The sequence below is a fragment of the Corvus kubaryi genome, unplaced genomic scaffold (assembly GCF_017639235.1).
Source record: "Corvus kubaryi isolate FWS band 111438036 unplaced genomic scaffold, C.kubaryi_AGA036_p1.0 37308, whole genome shotgun sequence".
Classification (NCBI taxonomy): Eukaryota; Metazoa; Chordata; class Aves; order Passeriformes; family Corvidae; genus Corvus; species Corvus kubaryi.
The window spans coordinates 2,031,107-2,050,576 of record NW_024581096.1 but is presented as its reverse complement, the minus strand read 5'-3'; the positions used below and the strand labels follow the sequence as shown (position 1 = coordinate 2,050,576).

The window sequence follows — 19,470 nt, the reverse complement described above, 5'->3', positions numbered from 1 at the left end:
CTTTGAAACCATTTTTTTCAGTTCGTAGGCCTCAGTGTTGAATTGGATAAGTGCAGAAAAATACATGAGTTTCAATATATAGCTTATATAGGACCCTTGGTGGAAAACCAGGTTCCTAAACCCAAACAGCAAGTGTAGTTAGCTGGCTGTAACCAAAAGCTCATACTTTAGTTTGCAACAATTTTGTTCCCCTTTAAGAATCCTACTAGTTAAGAAAGTGCTATGGAAAGGCTCCAATGTCATGTACTTGAGCAAACAATTCTAGTGCAAATTAGTGCATCTCTTCTAGTGCAAAGTACAAAACTGTACTTTGATATGATACAGATATTGTTAAATGAGAGCAGTGTTCTTTTGAAGCTGGAAGATGAGAAAATACACTTTCTATTATGGATTTACAATTTTTTTTGAGATATAACATTATCCTTAGAACATCAGTGCAGAGGCCAATACTGGCGAATGTTATCAAGATAACATAAGGGCTTAGATAGTGGGACAGAGGGCATCCTTGGCAGCTTTGCAAACAGTAGAGAGTGGGGAGGGGCTGGTTCATCATTCAGAGAAACTTTAGCAGGTGGGAGAAATGGACTGATAGTTATGGAATTGAACAAAGAGAAAGGAAAAGTCCTACACATGTGCGGGAATAATGCTGTTGCACCAGTATAGCAGGGGGACTGACTGGCTGGAAGGCTGGCTGGCAGGTCCTTGCAGCTAAGAAGGCCAGCAATGTTGTGAGTAGGTCAGAAAAGGTAATTCTTACCCTCTTCTGGTGAGGACACATTTAGAATCTTGTTCTGGGCTTCCCATTACAAGAGACATGCAAATATACTGGCGTGAGTCTGGTGAAGGGCCATGAAGCTTATAAAGGGCTTGGAGCTTCTGTCATACAAGGGGATACTGAGGAATCTGGGACTCTTCAGCCTGGAAAAGAGAAAGAAAGCTAAGGAGCGTCTTAAAATATGTATTAATATCTAATAAGAGCATGAAGAAGACAGAGCCAGCAGAGGCCTGTGACAATTAAGAGGTGACAGGCACATATTGACATATGGGAAATAAAGGCTTTTTTTTCCTAATGTTGACTTTGTGGTTTTTTTGGGCAGACTGGAACTAGTTACCCCAAGGGATTGTCTCCTCTCTCCATGGAGATAATAAAATCTGACTGGATATGGCCCTGAATAACCTACTCTGGTTTGACCCTCTTGTAAGGTGGGGAAGGGATAGGTAATTTCAACCTCAGTAATGTCATGGTTTTGGTTCTCTGAAAAGTAATTCTGGATGGGTTGGGTTACAGTCACAGCTTGCTTTTAGCGGTCTCTCTTTGGTGGTTGACATTGCATAGTTTAAATGGTTGCAGGCCTTTCCAGTGAAGATAATTCAACCATGAGGCATTTCAATTGCCTGAGCGTACAGTACAGCAGTTCATTCTGATTATTTGCCTGATAAATGTAAAATACGGGGCAAACAGTCTTCTTTTTGGAGAAGAGGTGAAGGTGGAGTAGGACATACAGGACCTTCTAAGAACTAGATGGCAACTGACCTTGCTTTGCTGACATACAGCATGCAGGTACTGGAAATAAGATGGTTATTCGTGATTCCTAGCTGTAGGAAGAGACAGACCAGGGGGGAAGAGAAATCAGGGAAAGGAGCTATCTTACAGGCTAGCAGAACCAGTAGCACCAGATGAGGTGCATAATGTTATTTCTGTGTATGATTAAGAGACATGGAATCACTATCAAAGTATTCAGAACTTGTTTTTCTTAAATTCTGCTGTATTAGTATTGTGCAAGAGAGTTAATGAAATGGGTGCACAAAAATCTTTGTATGGACAAATGCAGTGAGATACTGCTCTTATTTCAAGTTCTTCAACTTGAAATAAGAGCAGAAACTGAAAATGAGGTTTCATGAATAAGCAGTTTCTAGTTTGAACACAATTGCTAAAGCACTTGGTTTGCAGGTATGTATGCTGGAAAGCAGAATAAAGTGGGAATGTACTCAGTGAGTGTAGCCGAAGTGACAGCACTAAGAGAGAATAATCAATTTCCAGTATCGTCATTTAAATAATGGTGATGATAAATGTGGAGATGTTCAAAACAAAATGCATGTTAACTAGTGAACAACTGATGTAGTTACTGTGTTATTTAGTCCACGATTTTGAGGCCATTTTATATTTTTGTTTATCAATCACACTTAAAAGCTTGCTGAACAAAATACCTAAGAAATCTTGTCCTGTGCAGCTTCAGGAGGTCACTGTCTTGGTTTTGACTGAAAGAAAGTTAAACTTCTTATTATCAGCTGGTACAGTGCTGGAGTTTTCTTACTGATTATTCTCCTCCCCAGTGGCATGGGGGTATGGAGGTTGAGGGGCAGTGGGGGGCAAAAGAAGGCACAGAATGAGCAAATGCCACTCTGGATTTAGTTGCCATCTGGAGTTAAACCATGACAGTTCATTTTTGACTTCTTTTGTTTCCTCACCAATCCCTTCTTTGTTCAACCTTGTCATGCTCTGCCAGGCTCTGTGTTTTGAGAGTTGAGGAAAGAACACATTAGTAATTTAAACAAAATAAAATAATTACCGTAACAGTGATAATTGTAATGGAAAGTACAGAGAGAAATAAAGCCCAAGAGAAACAAGTCATGTACTACACAATTGCTCACCCCTCATAGACCAATGCCTAGCCCATCTTCCAGGGCAGTCTGCAGCTCCCAGCCAGCTCCCTGCCTATGGTATGGAATATACTTTTGACCAGTTGAGTCAGCTCTCCTTGCCATGCTCCCTTCCAGTGTCTTGGGCACCTGCTTGCTGGCAGAGCATGGGAAACAAAAGTCTTTGATTTAGTGTGACAACTAAAACATCGCTGTATTATCAACAACATTGTCATACTGAATCCAAAACACAGCACCGTACTGGTTACTAGAAAGAAAATTATCCTGGCCAAAACCAGGACAGTCACAGTAGATTATATTGTCAGAGTATCAATCCATGTAGTGATACTGGCCATAATTTAATGTTTCCTTTTGTTATTTATCTAATAAGTTTTGTTTTCTTGGCTTTTCTAAATATTGAAGATTTAAATATACACAAATTGCAAAAGGTATTATCCATAAATGTAGCTTTTGTGCTATATCTAGAAGTAAGTTTTATATTTCCCTATTTTTCTTCAGTGTTCTTCCAGTCTGCTTTTCCTGCTGTACAAAGAGTTGATAGGAAAAAAATTGTCTTATTTTGACAAATGGGTTCTGCATTTATGTTGAATGAAGTTGTACTGGCTCAATTTTTGCTTTAATTTAATGTGTGCCTCAGTATAAATGACCAGTTATTTCATGTTTTTGTTCTATTCAAGATCAGTATCCATAATGGCAACTTCAGGAAACTCCATATAGCTATGTAAAACAGCTGCTTTGTAAAACACTTCAGGCTTTTCCATGTGTTACGGAATGATGACATTGAGTTTGCTAAGCAAGGACCACAAGACAAACAACAGAATTTATTTATCCTGATTTTGACAAGAGCTTGGGCTTCATTTTGCAATATTTTCTTCTAAACCAGCTAATTCTAACTCATATATTTAGGAATTAAATTTCAGTCAGGTTAAACTGAAGTTGCAGTGATCTGCAGATTGTAATGTTACATTTTGAAATTCATACTGTTCAAGTTACACCATTTGTCTTAATATGGCACTTCATTTAATTGAATTATTTTCCTGACTGAAGAAACTTAACTGGATTACTAAATTCAGTGTGTTTCCATTGTTATCAAGTGTATAAGGATTTTAAAAAAAGAAAATTTTGAAAGGACACAACTTCTTTTTTCCTACTTGCAGCCTTGCCTTTCCCACTAAACTGAAGCATACAATTTTTTTTTAGGTGGTACAGTTCATATTCTGTTGGTAATATAGACTGTTAAATTCAGTGGATGTGTTAGATCATTGTAAGAGCTTTCTCTTTTTATCTCCTTTGAGTTTATTATTTTTGGGTTTTGATGATCTTGAATTTCTTGGTCCTGTAGAGAAAGGCGTAAAAGGAAGAGTAGAAGTCCCTCCAAGTCTCCTAAAACATCAAAAACAGCAAAAAGGAAGTCTTCACGAACTCCTTCTCCAAGAAGGTTGGTTTGATGTAAACATAGAAGTTAATGATGAGTAAAGAAGGAAGGATTTATAGTATTTTCATGGTTCTACTGCCTTTGCATTAAGGATTTCAGATTATTTCACTTGGTCAGTATGATTCAGTTTTAATTTAAAACTAACTCAAAACTTTAACCAATTTGAGCTCTGGTATTCTTTCAATGACATAGTTTCAAATCAATCAGCATTGCAAATTGCTTCAAGTCAATAAAATCCCTTCATCTGATACAGATTCATTCGCTTTTTTCTTTGCAAATACAGTGTGTACTGGGCATGCAGTGTTTAGCTCTCTTCAGCCAAAAAAATCCCATTGTCTTCGTGAAGGGCTTTTTTGTTAAATTTTGGGAGGTTTTTTGAACATCCACACTGGGAGTTTAGTTTGCTGTCAAGTGGTTTGAAGTTTGTTGTAGTTGGATCAAATCCTAATTTGAATAAAAAATTTCTGAAACAGAAACAAGAAAGAAAAGAAAAGAGAAAGGGATACAAATAATGAAAGAAGAGAAAGAGAACGGTCCACTTCCAAGAAAAAAAGTAGTAAAGAAAAAGAGGGAAAGGAGAAATCTGACAAAAGCACCACTGCTTTGAAGGTAAGTTTGTGTGACCACGTGATCAGCAGAGTGAAGTGGTAATGAAGCCATTATTGAAATTCTCTCTTTACTTTTTATTTCTTCTACTCCTCCCTTCTTTTTCTCCTGTTCCTTACCAAATCAGTTTGGGTTTAGTATTTGCTAGTTGGGGTTAGTAGTCCATTTTAAGTCTACATGTTTGGACTTCAGTTGACCTGTAGGAGTTTGTGTGCTTAGGTTACAGAAACACCTTGTTTCTCTTTCCTATTGTGTGCCCTATGTTAGGACATGCCTGGTTCCCTACTCTTAGGAGCAGGCAGAGCATTAACTAATAAGCAGTATTCAGGGGTGGCTTGACTGTCATATTGAAAAGATTACTTTTTGAATAAACTCTCACTGCAGCTCAAACTCTCCCTCACTGATTTGGTCCTGGTCTGTATATTGGATTCTATAGGAGTGAAGTTGAAGAGTTGTGAAAGAGTGGTATAGGATTTTCCCCTGCAAAATAGAAGGTACTAGAATTAAGAAAAGAAGTGTCTTCAAATTGTTTAATCTTAGAATTTGAATAGCAGCACACCTTTAAAGAGTAGTTTGTTGTGCTCAGAGAATTACTCAGCTGTTAAAAAACAGCTTGTTTAGGTGACTGCTGAAATGCTTAAGTATCTTACCCAAGAACTCCCTTAAAATGCATCAGATACCTGACAAAAAAAAGAAAAAAAAAATTCTGTTTAAAAAGTTCTATTTAAAAAATGTTGGTGAAATCTTAATTTCTGGAGCTATTTCTCATACATTCCGTGGTGCTGCTTGTTCTGTTTTGTCTGACTATAGTTAATAAAGACAGATCACTTTATGGCATAATTTTTTGGGTGATGGGTTGTTACAAGTGCCTAACTTCAGCCAACTGAAAAGAAAGCTAATTTTAAAAAAAGAGGGGGGAGGGGGCAAAGAAGCTCACACCTCTATTCTAAAATTTGCAGAGACAAGATAGATATGTAAAAATTGAAACAAGAAGATTACCAAGAGTTGGTTGGAAGTCATAGCCTATAATGCTACAAATATTATTTTGTTGTCAAATAATTTTATCTTTGGTAGGACAAAGATAACAATAAAGAAGATCAGAATTCAGAGACTGACAAGGAAGTAGACAATAGAGATACGCAAAGGACAGATGAAGTCAAGCTACAACAGAACGGGAACTGTCAACCAAATGAAGAAAACCTCTCCATTAAAATGGAAGAGGTTTAAAGCAAAGAATGGACTTATAATTCAACTAAGGAATGAAACCCAAAGCATTTTATTTCCCAGAATGAGGAAGAAAATGTCAAAGCAATCAACCTGAACCTGTTGATAGTACTAGTAGCTCCTCCAATTCTTGTGATAGCTTTGTTGTCTTCTTGCTGTAAAGCAAGATAGCACGGACCAGTAGTTATACCATGAAAAGGCAGATGCCATCAGTACTATTCATCTCTTGAAAATCCATGCTTTTCCATGATGGCTGTACTTGTAAAATGATTTATGTTAAGTTTTGCTATAAGCTGTTACAAATAACTAGAAACTGAAAGATGTAAACCTGTACTTCCCAAAAAAAGCTGAAGATATGCATTGAAGGTTGTTTAAAATACTGCTTGTTGATGGCGTTTGTATTGTTTTGCCCTGTAGGTTAAAAAATCCACAAAAATTTCAATGTGTGCTGTTTGATGTGCTTGAAAGTGGTGCATAAATATACACACTTTCTTTCCTAGTAAATGACAACTGTAGGGAAAGGGGGTTTAAGCATAAACACGGTTTTACTGTTCTTATGTTAAATACTCACAGATTAGTATGTTTTTCATTTGCTCACTGCTTGAGATTCTTAGGGTTTATTATTTAAAATAATTTCTTACTAATATCCCTGAAATTAATATTTCTTTTAAAGTGTTTGAACAATGCATGCGCTTTTTCTGTTCCTAAAAGGAATATTGCCATGTTATAGGTATTAGGTTAGCTTACAGGGTTGTTTTGGAGTTGTTTGTTTTGTTGTTTTCTTTGTCCTTAGAGAAGTGAGCACATCTATATGATGATACCAGAACTTACAGCTTTGTTTTGAAATGTACTGCAGTGTGTCTGTTCAGCTGAAAATAGTACAGGTGCCATTAAGAAAATAAATTTTTCTTTTTCGTTAAAAAAATATGGGAGCACAAGCAGAAGCTTTAGTGCCTTCTTAAAATGTGGTATTTTCTAGAAATGTATATGTGCTGTTACACATTTTCAGCTAAATCTTATTTGATCTCTCTTGCTACTTTGCCACCACCATGCTGTAGACAAGAATGCAAGTGACTTGCCAGAACGATTGTTTGATTCACTTGTTAAAATACTGAAGCTCCATCTTACTTTTTTTTTTCCTTAGATTTATAAATAAGAGGAAAGATGTCATTTGGGGACCACCACTGTACAAAAGTAGTAGCTGAATACAAAATGTGCTCTGATCACCTGCATCAAAGAAAGCCCTCAAGACATTTAATATACAGTTGGATGGCCTTAATTGTTACCTCTCTGTTATTTTCTCTGATACCTGTTGGGCTATATAAAAGGAATGGCATGCAAAGAAACAGGGGATAAATAATATGAGGAAGAAAGTTCTAATTTACATAGGGCTTACACAGTAGAGATTCTTTTTTCATTTTTTGTGGAGAAAGCATGTAAGAAGAGAGGGACAAAAGAACTATTTTTGTCAAGGCAAAACGTGGCTGTGTTCTCTGAACTAGTTTAATTGGTTACATGAGATTTCTGATAAGTTATACTTTTAAGACATTATCATATCTAAAATCACGTAGATTATTTTTAGTACAACTTAATGCAATCAAATTACTTAATTGCCTTACCTCATGGGACATGTTAATTCTTTCAGTTAAAATAAAAAATTGAGTGTATTGGCTATTTGCTTTCTACTTGTTTTACTTTTCCTCTGCATAGTTAAATTTTTTCAGTGGAAGGGAAGCATATTGCAGGGAATGAAAATTTTGCCCAGCTCCTAAGGTAATGAAATCCAATTTGATTGTGAAGCAAAGCTGCTTAATCACTCCGCATTTTCGATAACATTTAATGTTCTTGCCACTGTGTACATTTAAGACAACAGAAAATGCTTTACCATGTAAAGTATAGAACAGCCGTTTTTGTGATTTTAAGCCACATGCTGTTGGCTGGTAAACAGCTAATTCTAATAAAAGAATAAAAAATCTGTATGCTTACAGGAAGACTGTGAAAGATTGTGTCTTGCAACAACAGCTGTCTTATTTATGATGTGTAAGTAGCATAGAGCAAAGAGATTGTTTGTATACTTGTTATCTTTGGTACCATTTCACTAATAAAATAAGTATTTTAGAGGGAGGTTTCTGCTGGTACATACTTTTTAAAGGAGTATTTTTAGACCATCTAGTCTTATTCATAGAGCTTTTTTCATCTGAAATGGGGATACTAGTGAAAATATATATGTATTATTTATGGTGTCTTTGAAAAGCTAAGTTTCTCCTTTGGGAAGAGCTAGAATTCTTTCTGTGTATCATGTTTTAGCTGGTATTAGTTTGATTTCTTGAGTTTTGTTAGCCTGAAATAGCATATCTCTGTGATGTATCAGTTATAAAATATGTAAATGATTGTGTACCCTTAGCTGAGAAACATGCCTTTGGTAGTTAATAGTTATGAATGGCAGCCTTAACTTACTCCTAGCTAGTTTATCCCATATCTGAGGTTATATGCAGCACATTGTTACATTGTATGTTCATTATGATTCCCTTACAAAAAGTGTCCTGGGATTTTTAGGGTTTTTGGTTGGTTGGTTTTGTTGGTTGTTTTTTTGTTAAGGAAAAAAACCAACCAAAACAACCAGCCACCAAATATACACATTTTTCTCCCCTCCTCAGGTCATGTTTTCTTGCAAACACTGTGTTTTCTGGTTTTGCTTTGTAAATACTGTGCAGATCTGTGAGGTAGTTATTATCTGTCCCTTCTTATCAGGTGTTGCTAAAAAGCCACTCCTGGAGAACTGTTACTCTGTTAAAATGCTTATCTCTGCAGAGGGTAGCTCACTTATAAACTGATAGCATAGCACAGTAATAAAGTTCCATCCTGCTCCTACAGGACTGAGTGCATCATCCACTTCCATAGGAAGTCCATTGCCTTCATCATCAACAAGCTTGTGTGCTGAGCTGCTGTGTCAGATCATTTGGTTTTGCACTTTATAAATAGGTTTAACTTGGGTGGAGGTTTTGAGAACAGCATAGTTCATGACAGCTGTATTGTTTTACACATAGTTTCATCTGAATCAGCCCTTACTTGAAAATGTAATTGCTCAGAAGAGTGATGATCTGGTGCCATTTTGCTAAGATCACAGAAAGCACATAAGCTGCCATTACTACCCATAGCTATTTCCCAACAGGATTCTGGGTAGCAGACAGGATTTTTCTTTACGTTCTGAAAGAAGAAGGTAGTAGAAGAGAACTTCTTGGTGGATGAAACAGGATGTTAAAACTCAAGATAGAGGTGGCTGTGGCTCAGATGATTTAATCAAAGTCAATGGATTTACAAAGGTGTGAGGCATGGAATTTTATTTGCAGACACCAATAGTAGTATGGTATGTAAAGAATTCTTAGTTTTCATATGTCGGAATTGGGGATAATAAAAGCACTTGGTTAGAAACTAGAAATATCTGAAGAATACTTGGGAAGTTGGTGAGGTGTGGGTTTTGCCTATTCATTAATCACCTCCTAATTTTTTTGATGGGAGTTTCAGATAGATAAATGTGTCTGAACAAGGTTTATATTAGCTGGCTGACAGCAACCTATGCACAGCTTCGATTCTGAAAGTTGTGGACACTTCCATGTATTTACTCTGCTGCAACGAAGTTAAATTCGGTAGTCTGTAGCGTGCTTTGCATTGCTTGCTACTGTTCTCTTAGTTACATCTAAGGCAGTACCTGAATTACTTTGAAACTCTTCAGATCTGTTACGTAGTAGCTTCTTTCAAGCCTTTAGCTTGTACTGGTATTTTGTAATAGTTACTAGATTAGGAATTACGGGATTTTCTTTTGGTCTAAGAAAGAGCTAGTTAAGTAAAGCCTGCTTTGTATGTTATAAATTACTGTATACGTATTGCCAGTCCTTATTTAGTTATTTTTCATTCATGTGTGTGACCATTGCAAACAGTAATGCCATAGTGGTGTGTGTATTGTCTACTTTTAGGTCTGAAGCATCTCTGCATCACTTCTATAATGAAACAAGATCAGAGCTCATGTGTTGTTAGAGGGGAAAAAAAAATCCAAAATAATCTTGAACTTTTAAAGTGTTAGTGTGATAATAGCATTGTAGTGGTGAAACAATCTTTTAAGATGTGAATTGTGAATCATTTTCTGGGTCATATGCCACTTGGTGGTAGTTTTCCATTTTATAGCAATCAAATACTGCCTTTGGTGTTATCATAATTTTTAAAGTGAAAATTTTACTTAGTGGTATAAATGCTGAAATATGTGGATATCTAAAATCCTGTCAATCACTGGACATTTAGTTCAGAGAGATGTAGTTTTCCCACCAGAGACTGGAGTGTGGAGAGTATATGTAGACATCATTAAGTGTTAGTGCCTAAAGAGAATCTAAAATTTAATTTTGTTTGCTAATACATAAACAGAACAGAAAATTTCAGCTTGTACTTTAGCTTTATTTTTATATGTTGAAAAGTATAATTAAAAGTATATTGAAACTAAAAGCACTGTACAAAAGGATTTTTTTTTTTTTAATGTAAGAGAACCCCACTTTCCTCTGTTTAATTTTAGACTTCTAAAAAATGTCATGGCATGCAGTGTTTATTTCTAATTCAAGACTGCCTCATTTGTAGGTATGTCCTATTGCAGAATGTGAACACATTTAGCACAAGGGTTTCTTTTGTATTCTCTTCAATGTAATACAGTTTAATAAACGTCCCAATATGTGGAGGCAGCAACTTTCCCTCTAGTTTGAGGAGATGAAGCTGTTAACACTTCACTTCTGTATTGTTTGAGTAAATACTACAGTTGAGAAGCTATCTACCAACTTCAGCTTTCAGTGTGTTCTGAACATGTGAACTGTTACTATCTAAGAGGGCAATTCTTTTTTTTTATTGTCATGACAGTTTTAAGATAGTTGAGCTTAATACAGGAGAACACGGACAGCAAAAAACAGGGGTTTAGCTCTTTATACTATTCTGGAAAGTTTCAGCTTACACTTAAAAAAAAAAATTTGATACATTTTTTATGTTCAGCTATTGCCAAATTTGATGTGAGATCAGAGATTTTTAGTGTACAAAGTGTATTCTCTACTAATTGTTAATGAAATTATTCTTTTTCCATTGAAAAGGCTGTATGTGTCTTTTTTGACCTGAAAAACTTATCTGCAATAGTAAAAGAATAATTTCATCTCTCTTTCATGCAGTTCTTGATATCCTTAATGAGACTGCCAGTTAACTGGCTTTCTTAGAAGATGTTGCTCTATTCTTTCCCTAGTGCAAAGATTTGGAACTGCTAGTGCACTGATGAGTAAATCATGGGGCACTTAGAAATTGCTACTTTGAAAAGCCATCGTTTACATAACAATCAAAGGAATGACTGATTTGGCCCAGAAAGATCAAGAGAGTAATGTAACTTTCACAGATTATGTAGCCTATCAGCAGGTCCTTTCTGGTATTTTCCCTGCTGATACGGGAGCTGTGTCTAATTTGTTACTCACAAATCGCACCTATCACAGTCTGGGTTCACATATACCTGAGGAACCTAAGCACCACAGCAGCAAAAATACTATTTTCCTTCTCTTAAGTTTGATATTTCTGTTAATAATGTAGGTATTCAAAGTTTAATTACCAGGTAACCACACTCGTGCTGTGTTGGTAGAGTATATTTTTGCATTAATGAAGCAACTATGAAAATGGTACGTGTAAAGAAATGTTAAATGCTATTACGTTGTTGTTATTTTCATAAATAAACCATGTCCCAAAGTTCTAATGGTGTCATAAACTCACTTCCACTAAATTTAGATGAGGTACAACAAATGACTGTACAATTCTCTCTCTTCTCTGTTTTATTTTCTTTTTTTTATAGGCTTTATCTGCCCCAGAGTCAAGTGCTTTGAAACTAAGTCTGTTTTACTGATACTGACAAGAGTGTTAGAGGAAAAGTGATAAGGGGTTAGGTAATTGAATATATCATCACTGTTCAGTTACAGAGGAGCCTTCTGAATTCCCTATCTGGGCAGGGGATTTTCTTCTGCAGAGGAAACTACCATAGTTTCACCAGAGAGAGAGTCTCTCTTTCAAATGGTAAATTAGTAAATGTGACTGTATAGAAGACTATTGCAAAGTAGGAATCAGGAGTTCAAGCAGAGCTTCTGACATTAATGGTACCTATCAGTTTATTGCCATGGATGTTTTCATACCAAAATTTACTTCTCCATGCAAAAGCTTCTCAATTGCTTTATATAATTTGTAAGAGTCTAAATAGCACTGATTAAGGAGCAATAGTTTGAGATGTGCTTCTCAACAGACTTAACTTGCTCACTAGTGATCTGCTCTGATGATTTTTGAGGTTGGTTTAGCTGGCTGGCTGGCTCATGGCTGGCTTAGCTCCCACTGATTTAGTCACCATAGGTGATTTAGTCACCGTGCCTGTGGTCTGGTGAAGTGCATTTCACCATGCTGTTCCTCTGTGAAAGCAGGGAAAAACAGATCTTAGAAACACATTGAGATAACTTTCAGTGGTTCAAAATCATACAGAGGAGAGGGGCCAGCCTCTGTGTAAGATGGCAGTGGGTACTCATGGTAAATGTAAATGTGTTAATTGGTCTATGCAAATTTCATTTGTATCAGTAAGGAGATCATTTGACTCACTATGATCTTTAGAATTGTGATATGTTTTGTTATATTTGGTTTCAAAGAGAGTGGATAGATGACAGCTGTGTGTTATGGTATGAGCTGGGGGAGCTGGCTGCTGCTTTATTGGGCCACTTCTCAGATAACGTGGGGGACACAGTGAGTCACTGTAATACTCTGTTCTTCACTCTTCTAATTTTGTATCAGAACTTAGAGTACTCTACTCTGTTCAGCCAAAGTGTGTCAATGCTGAATTAATTAACTTGAAGTATACTTCAGAATCTTCTGATGGAAGAAAGTGTTAGACCTGGGTCATTGCATTGCACTGAATGCGTTAGAAATTGGCATTTACGGTACTTTTATGGCTAGGTGAAAGATAGTAGCCAAGTATTGCATAAATTAATTCATTCTAGTAAATCAGATTTCTTTTGATCATTTTTACCTAGGGAAGTTTATAGATGTATGAACTGTAGTAATTCAGTAGGTGATAATAAAACATATAAATCCTACTACTTTTTAAAATAACTTTATTTTCTTCTGTCAGATCTGTAACTACTCCTACAGCAGCTTATAACTGCAAATGGAAAGAGTAGTATATCCCTTTTGAAGTGATCATATTTCATGGTTTCTGACATCTCTGCCTGTAAGATTAGCAGGTTTTGCCTTTATCTTAGCTCTTTATGAAGACAGACTAATAGAGATCTATAAAGACCATAAAGGCAAGAATTATTATTTTAGAAGTTGTGTCAGCCTTCCAGATCATAGTTTTCAAGAGCTACATAAAAGCAGTCAAGCCTCATTCCTGATCTGTTTCCTGTTATAAAGAGGTGAGTAACTGTCCAAGCCTGCTGGTACCACTGTTGATTCATCCTCTGACTTTTAGGCAGACCCTTGCCTAACATTAGTGATCCGACATCCCTGGATATGATGATTATTCATACCATGTAAACTTGCTGCTGCTTGGTGCTTTACTTGGAAGCTGTTACAATGTTTGGGTGGAGGAGGAGTTTTGGGTTTGGGGACAGGGCGAATACTGTTTATAGTTCAGTCTCCACATTCCCTTTTTGTATTATGAAGGTGTGAACTTGTGTACTATGAACTATGAATTGAGGTATCTTGGAGATGGATAGGAAGACCAGATGTGTAAGTCATGAAAGATTAATGACTGTATTGGTTGCAGTGTTAGACAGAGGAATGAAAGTAGTTTGCAACGAGTCCCTGCTGTTAGATGGGTGCTTAGGCAGGATTCTGATTTAGTGCTTATACAGAAACTTAGCTTTACTACTCTGCATTTATAACCTTTAACACAAGCTTTTCAGAAAGCTCATGGTGTTCTTGCTTTTGGATCACTGCGCTACTGTTGAGAAGATACCTTTTCCAGCACAATAATTTGAATCACTAGCCGGAAATCCTCCTTTTAAAATACGGTTATGTGTATCACTTACCAAGACTTTCCAGATCACAGTCTTGGGTTTACTGTAGCAGTACCTTATTTCGAAAGTGTTACCTTTAGTGCTGAGAACACAGGCTACTTGTGTGACCCAAGAGAGAAACCTCCAGGAAAGGTTCAAGCCTCTGACGGCTTGTTGAGGGAATTACAGTGGAGAAACAAAAATATTTAAGCCAAAATCAGTCCTAGAATTTCAGAAAGTACAAGTGTGATAGATGATGTAGGAAGAGCATCTTCTGGAAGTTAGTATAAAAAAGTGCAGTATAAAACTCAGTGCTGGAGCACCCCCTCCTGAGCTATCACAGCAAGATCTCAGGTAGTGTTTGGAGTACTGCATATTTAGACACTCAGTGTACTAGAGGCTTTGTTACAAGCCTACTGCAAAGCACCACTGTTTTTAGTACTCTACCACTGCTAATTCTGTGCTCTAATGCATTTTTGTGCCAAAATGAACTGGAATGTGAAGTACCTAATATATGTTAAAAGGAGATACTGCATATACAGGTGGCAGGGTCTTTTCAGTCATATCTGAAATAGGTTTGTTTGGACTTTGATGTTATGCCCAGTTCATTACCTGGTGCCTAGCACTAACACTCAGGGACTAAGGCTGATATATATTGAAAGTTTGAATTTAAAAACCTGCACTTAATTAATTGATAAAATAGATTTGTTTGAACTGGTTTTTTTTTTGGAGGGCAGAAGGTAAATTAGAATTCCTGACAGCAGGAAGGTGCTTTTATTTAAATAAAGAGAAAATGAAGTAAATCAGAGCTCTGTACTCCTTACTGCAGTGCAGTTTATGACTGCAATGGGAGTTTTGCCAGTGAAGAAAAGAGATGAGAACTGTAGGGTTGGATTCTGTATTATGGCATTAGGCAGAGTACCATGATGCCAGCGTGCAAAACTGGGCCACCTGGTCAGCACAGCTCGTTGCATTTCTGAAACATATTGGGCTGCTGGAAGGACAGACAATGCAAGTGTAGGGGTGTAAGGAGAGATAACCGGTGTGTCTTTCATTTCCTTCCTGGTGCTTGGAGCTCTGTCAGTCACTTATTCTGTGCATCCAAGCCATCCTTTTTGCTCCTTGGTTTTCAAATAAACAGTATTATAAAGAAACCCACCAAACTAAAAAAACCCATCCAAAATCCCAAAACCCAACAATAAACAAAACCAAAACATAACTGTCTTAGAAGTTGAAAAAATAATATTCTTTTATGCTTGTGACTGGCTCTCCAGTGTTATTTCTCTGTGTCCTAGGATCAGCATACCTTTTCATCAGGTCTGGAGAGCACAAAATGAGTCACATACAGTATTACAAACAAAACAGACCTACTATTTGTCAGTAAAATATCTGGTGGATCCAGGACTTAAAAGTTCACTGCAACCTGGCAGCATCAAAGTGACAAATACGGAAACAGAGAGGAGAAACCCTGATGCTTAAAAAATGTCAGAGTAAGAAACATTCTTAGAGCAAATGGCTTCAGATCAATTGTACAATGGATTTATGAGTACACACACAACAGTTTTTGGAACTGCAGACTCCTCAAGCACTCCAATGGAGATGCAGCCTGTATACAGTGACTCCAATTATACTACCATACTTTTGCTTTTCTTACTTATTTTTGTGAAATCCAGAGGGTCTTCTGACGAAGGCTGAATGAACATTGAAACAAAGTGAGTAGAATCACGTGCTACTGTGTGGAGATGTTCTCAGCTTGCTCAGTCATTCAGCTCACCGTTCTGTGCCTTAGGAAGCCCCAAGCCTAGAGAGATGGCACAGGCAATCCAGCGACTCGGTGGCTCCGAAATGCAGCAAGTGATAGCTGTAAAGCCAATGTCAATAGCAGAAGCAAAGAGGTAGAAATACAGCTCAAACTCTGTGCCTCAATCCTGTTTGTTTTTCCTCGCATCTCAAGAGAGAGACAGGAGCAGCTCTTCGCAGAAGTGGGGCCAGGGCAAGAGGGGGCGGAGCCCACTCTGGTCACTTTTTATTCGGGGGAAGGGAAAGGGGCGAGCCAATCGGTAACCAGCCAATCAGACTCTGCTTTGGGGGAGCCTGTGTTACTTTCAGTTTTACCCGCGCTTAGAACAAAGGGAATTCAGAGCACATGGTTGGAAAAAGTCTGGACTTGCCTGGCCAGTCCCAGGCTGGGCTGCACCTCGGGGGCAGGCAGCAACAATTTCCCTTTTTTTTTTTCTTTAAAGCTGGGCTGTAACCCTGAAACTTAAAGAGCACAAAACAGTAATAAAAAACCAGTGCAAAACATAATTGAAATCCATCGTCCCTACAACCCAACACTACCTAAGATGTCTTTGAACTAGTCCCCCAGTTAGAAAACTCAGGAGGTTAGTCAGGACAATATGGTATGGGGTATCAGGACAAGGATCTACAAAATAAAGTACAACATGTGAGTGCAAAACAGCATAACTTAATTTAGGGGATTAACATCGAAATTCAGTGAAAGGGGCTCAAATGGAGATGCAAAATCAGAATTTTCCTTACGGTGTCTTCTCCAGGAGGCAGTTTTAACCTCCTTGACCTTTGTGGAAGTGACGTAGGGTTTTACCCACTTGCTGGGCTTCAGCCTCAATCCCTGAGGGGTGGATACACGTCCCCAAGTTACAAGTTTGTATGGTCCTTGGATTTTTTGAGTCCCTGGGTCCCGGATCAGGACTTCTGGATTCTCCTTCAGTTTCTGTCTCCTGGTGTTCTGGAAATGACGATAGATGGGAGGGTTTGGATCCTCAAAGGTGCCATTCAGGAAGTTTATGGTAAACATTGCTTTGCTGAGTCTGAGGACAGGTGAGTTGAGTTTAGTGGTCCCTGACTGTTGTAGCAGCATTCGCTTGAGGGTTTGATGGGCACATTCAACAATGCCTTGTCCAGTTGGGGAGTGAGGAATACCTGTAACATGTCAAAATCCCCACTGCTGATGAAAGTTTTTAAACTCCTGAGAGGTGTAGGCAGGTCCATTATCAGTTTTTATCTCCTCAGGTATACCGAGCATAGCAAAAGCTTGGACAAGATGTTTTTCAACGTCCTTAGCTTTTTCACCTGCATGTGCAGAGGCATACATAGCACCAGAGAAGGTATCAATAGAAACATGAACGTATTTTAATCTCCCAAATTCAGGGAAATGTGTAACGTCCATCCACCACACTTCACTGCTATTAATGCCTCTGGGATTGACCCCCATGCCCAGTGATGGAAGCTGTAGCTTCTGGCAGTTGGGACATGTTGCCACTATTGCTTTTGCCTGAGTCCGTGACAGATGGAACATGCGGATAAGAGCAGGAATATTTTGATGGTACATGGCATGGCTCAATTTTGCTTGTTCAAAAACTTGGGGGAGCTTTGGTAAGTCGGCTGATAGAACTATGTCTGCTGGCATAGCCAGAGCATCAGCTCTACGATTACCCTCTGCAATAAATCCTGGCAGGTTTGTATGTGACCTCACATGCATGACAAAATAGGGATGCTCTCTGTGGGAAACCAGATAAATTAGCTTTGAGAGCAGATCATAAATTTTCTTGTTTGAGGCTTCTTTTAGGTGAGAGTGTTCTGCTCTCACAGTTACTCCAGCTACATATGCTGAGTCTGTGACCAAATTAAAGGGTTCTTTGAACCTCTCAAATGCTCTAACGATGGCTGCTAGTTCAACTACTTGTGGTGACCCCTGGATTACCTTGACATCAGATCCCACTTTTGTGTCTTTGGATCTTTCCCAGTCAGGACTGATCTTTTAGATTTTCCTGAACCACCTGTAAGAATGGTTGGAGCATCAAGGGGTTTTCTACTTTGAATTTCTTGAGGGATAAAAGAGAATGCCAGATTAAACAAGTAATGTTTTGGGTAATGGTTTGATATTTGGCCTGAGTAACTATCTAATGCAAATTTTAAGTTCATATTATTTTGGAGCAGGTGATCTAATGAGTCTGTTGTTACAGGTAAGTAGATGCATGCAAAGTCACATCCTGCCAGGGTGCAGAGCCTTGCTCTACCCTTCATGATAATTTTTGCCATTAATTCTTGTGGCTGTGTGATGGTTTTAGGCAGTTGGAGTGGAAGGAACACCCATTCAATTATGATGAGGGTTCCTTCTGCTCTTTGTCCCACTGAAATATGAGGCCATGAAAGCGTGGTACCTCCCCTAGAATGACAAGCTTAAAGGGTAGGGAGGGCTGATACCTGTGCGCTTGTCTGGTGGAAATGATCTCTTGTATCTTTTTGAGAGACTGCCTTGCCTCTTCTGTCAAGGATCTAGAGGGTGCTGGACCGCCTTCCCCTGACAGTAGGTTCATAATAGGAACTACATCCTCTGGGGTGAGTGCCAACCAGGGTCTTATATAAGTCAGTGACCCACAGAGCTGTTGCAATTCTACTAATGTTTTTGGGTTATTATTAATGGTGACGGGTGTTGGGGTGATAGAAGTCTCTGTGATTTAGAGTCTGAGGTATTTCCAAGGGCTTGTTCTTTGCATTTTTTCAGGTTGTAATTCAAAGCCTTTGGCCTCTAGGGCCTCAACCACCATGTTAAGTGTCTGCTCGAGATACTGATTATTGGGAGCACACACCAGTACATCATCCATGTAATGTAGGATGATGGCTTTCTCTGCTTTGGCACGGATGGGAGATAGAATTTTGGCAATATTCTCTTGACAGAGACTTGGTGAATTCTTCATACCTTGGGGAAGCACAAGCCAATGGTAATGTTCCATGGGAGTTTCATGATTAATAGAGGGCACAGAAAATGCAAATTGAGGGGCATCTGCAGGGTGGAGTGGAATATGAAAGAAGCAATCTTTACTATCAAGGACAGCCAAATGCCAATGTTGTGGGAGCATTGAAGGTGATGGCATACCTGGTTGAAGGTCTCCCATGTCTTCAATAGCCTTATTGATTTCTCTAAGGTCTTGGAGGAGCCTGTATTTGTTTTTTCCTGGTTTTTGTATTACAAGCATGGGTGTGTTCCATGGGCTGTTAGTACGATATTCCCTTTAGCCAATTGTTCAGCTACTAATGTTTGGAGTGCCTCGAAGTTTTCTTCTTTTAGCGACCACTGGTTAACCCCCACTGGCTCATCTGTTTTCCAAGTTAATTTATGTGGATGGCACTCTGCTCCAGTGGCCACAAGGGAAAATTTTGATGTCTAGGGGTGATATCAATTTTTGTTCCCCACTGAGACATGGCATCCCTTCCCCACAGGGTGAATTTGGTGTCCAGGACATATGGACGAAGTGTCGCTATTTGTCCTTCTGGACCTTCAATTTGAATGGTGTTTTTGGATTGCTTTGCAATTTGAGTACCTCCAATCCCTTGTATGATACCCTGAGACTGCAATTCCCATTGCGTAGGCCACTTATCAAATGGAATGACAGACACATCAGCACCTGTGTCTGTCATTCCCATTATACTGGTTTTATGTGATCTGTGACGGAGCTTACATTCTACTACAGATTTATCGTTTCC

General features: G+C 38.2%; 1 protein-coding gene across 3 annotated transcripts in view; it reads left to right on the top strand.

Annotated features, from left to right (window-relative positions):
* The window catches only part of SREK1 (splicing regulatory glutamic acid and lysine rich protein 1), a 36,548-nt gene extending 24,861 nt beyond the window's left edge, over window positions 1-11,687 (top strand). For all 3 annotated transcript variants that reach the window (XM_042028232.1, XM_042028231.1, XM_042028230.1), the window contains 3 exons: window positions 4,004-4,099; window positions 4,570-4,705; window positions 5,777-11,687. In XM_042028232.1, coding sequence (XP_041884166.1) covers window positions 4,004-4,099; window positions 4,570-4,705; window positions 5,777-5,929 — 385 coding nt within the window. In that variant the 3' untranslated portion in view covers window positions 5,930-11,687. The remainder of the gene's footprint in view (window positions 1-4,003; window positions 4,100-4,569; window positions 4,706-5,776) is intronic.
* The last annotated feature ends 7,783 nt before the right edge of the window (window positions 11,688-19,470 follow it).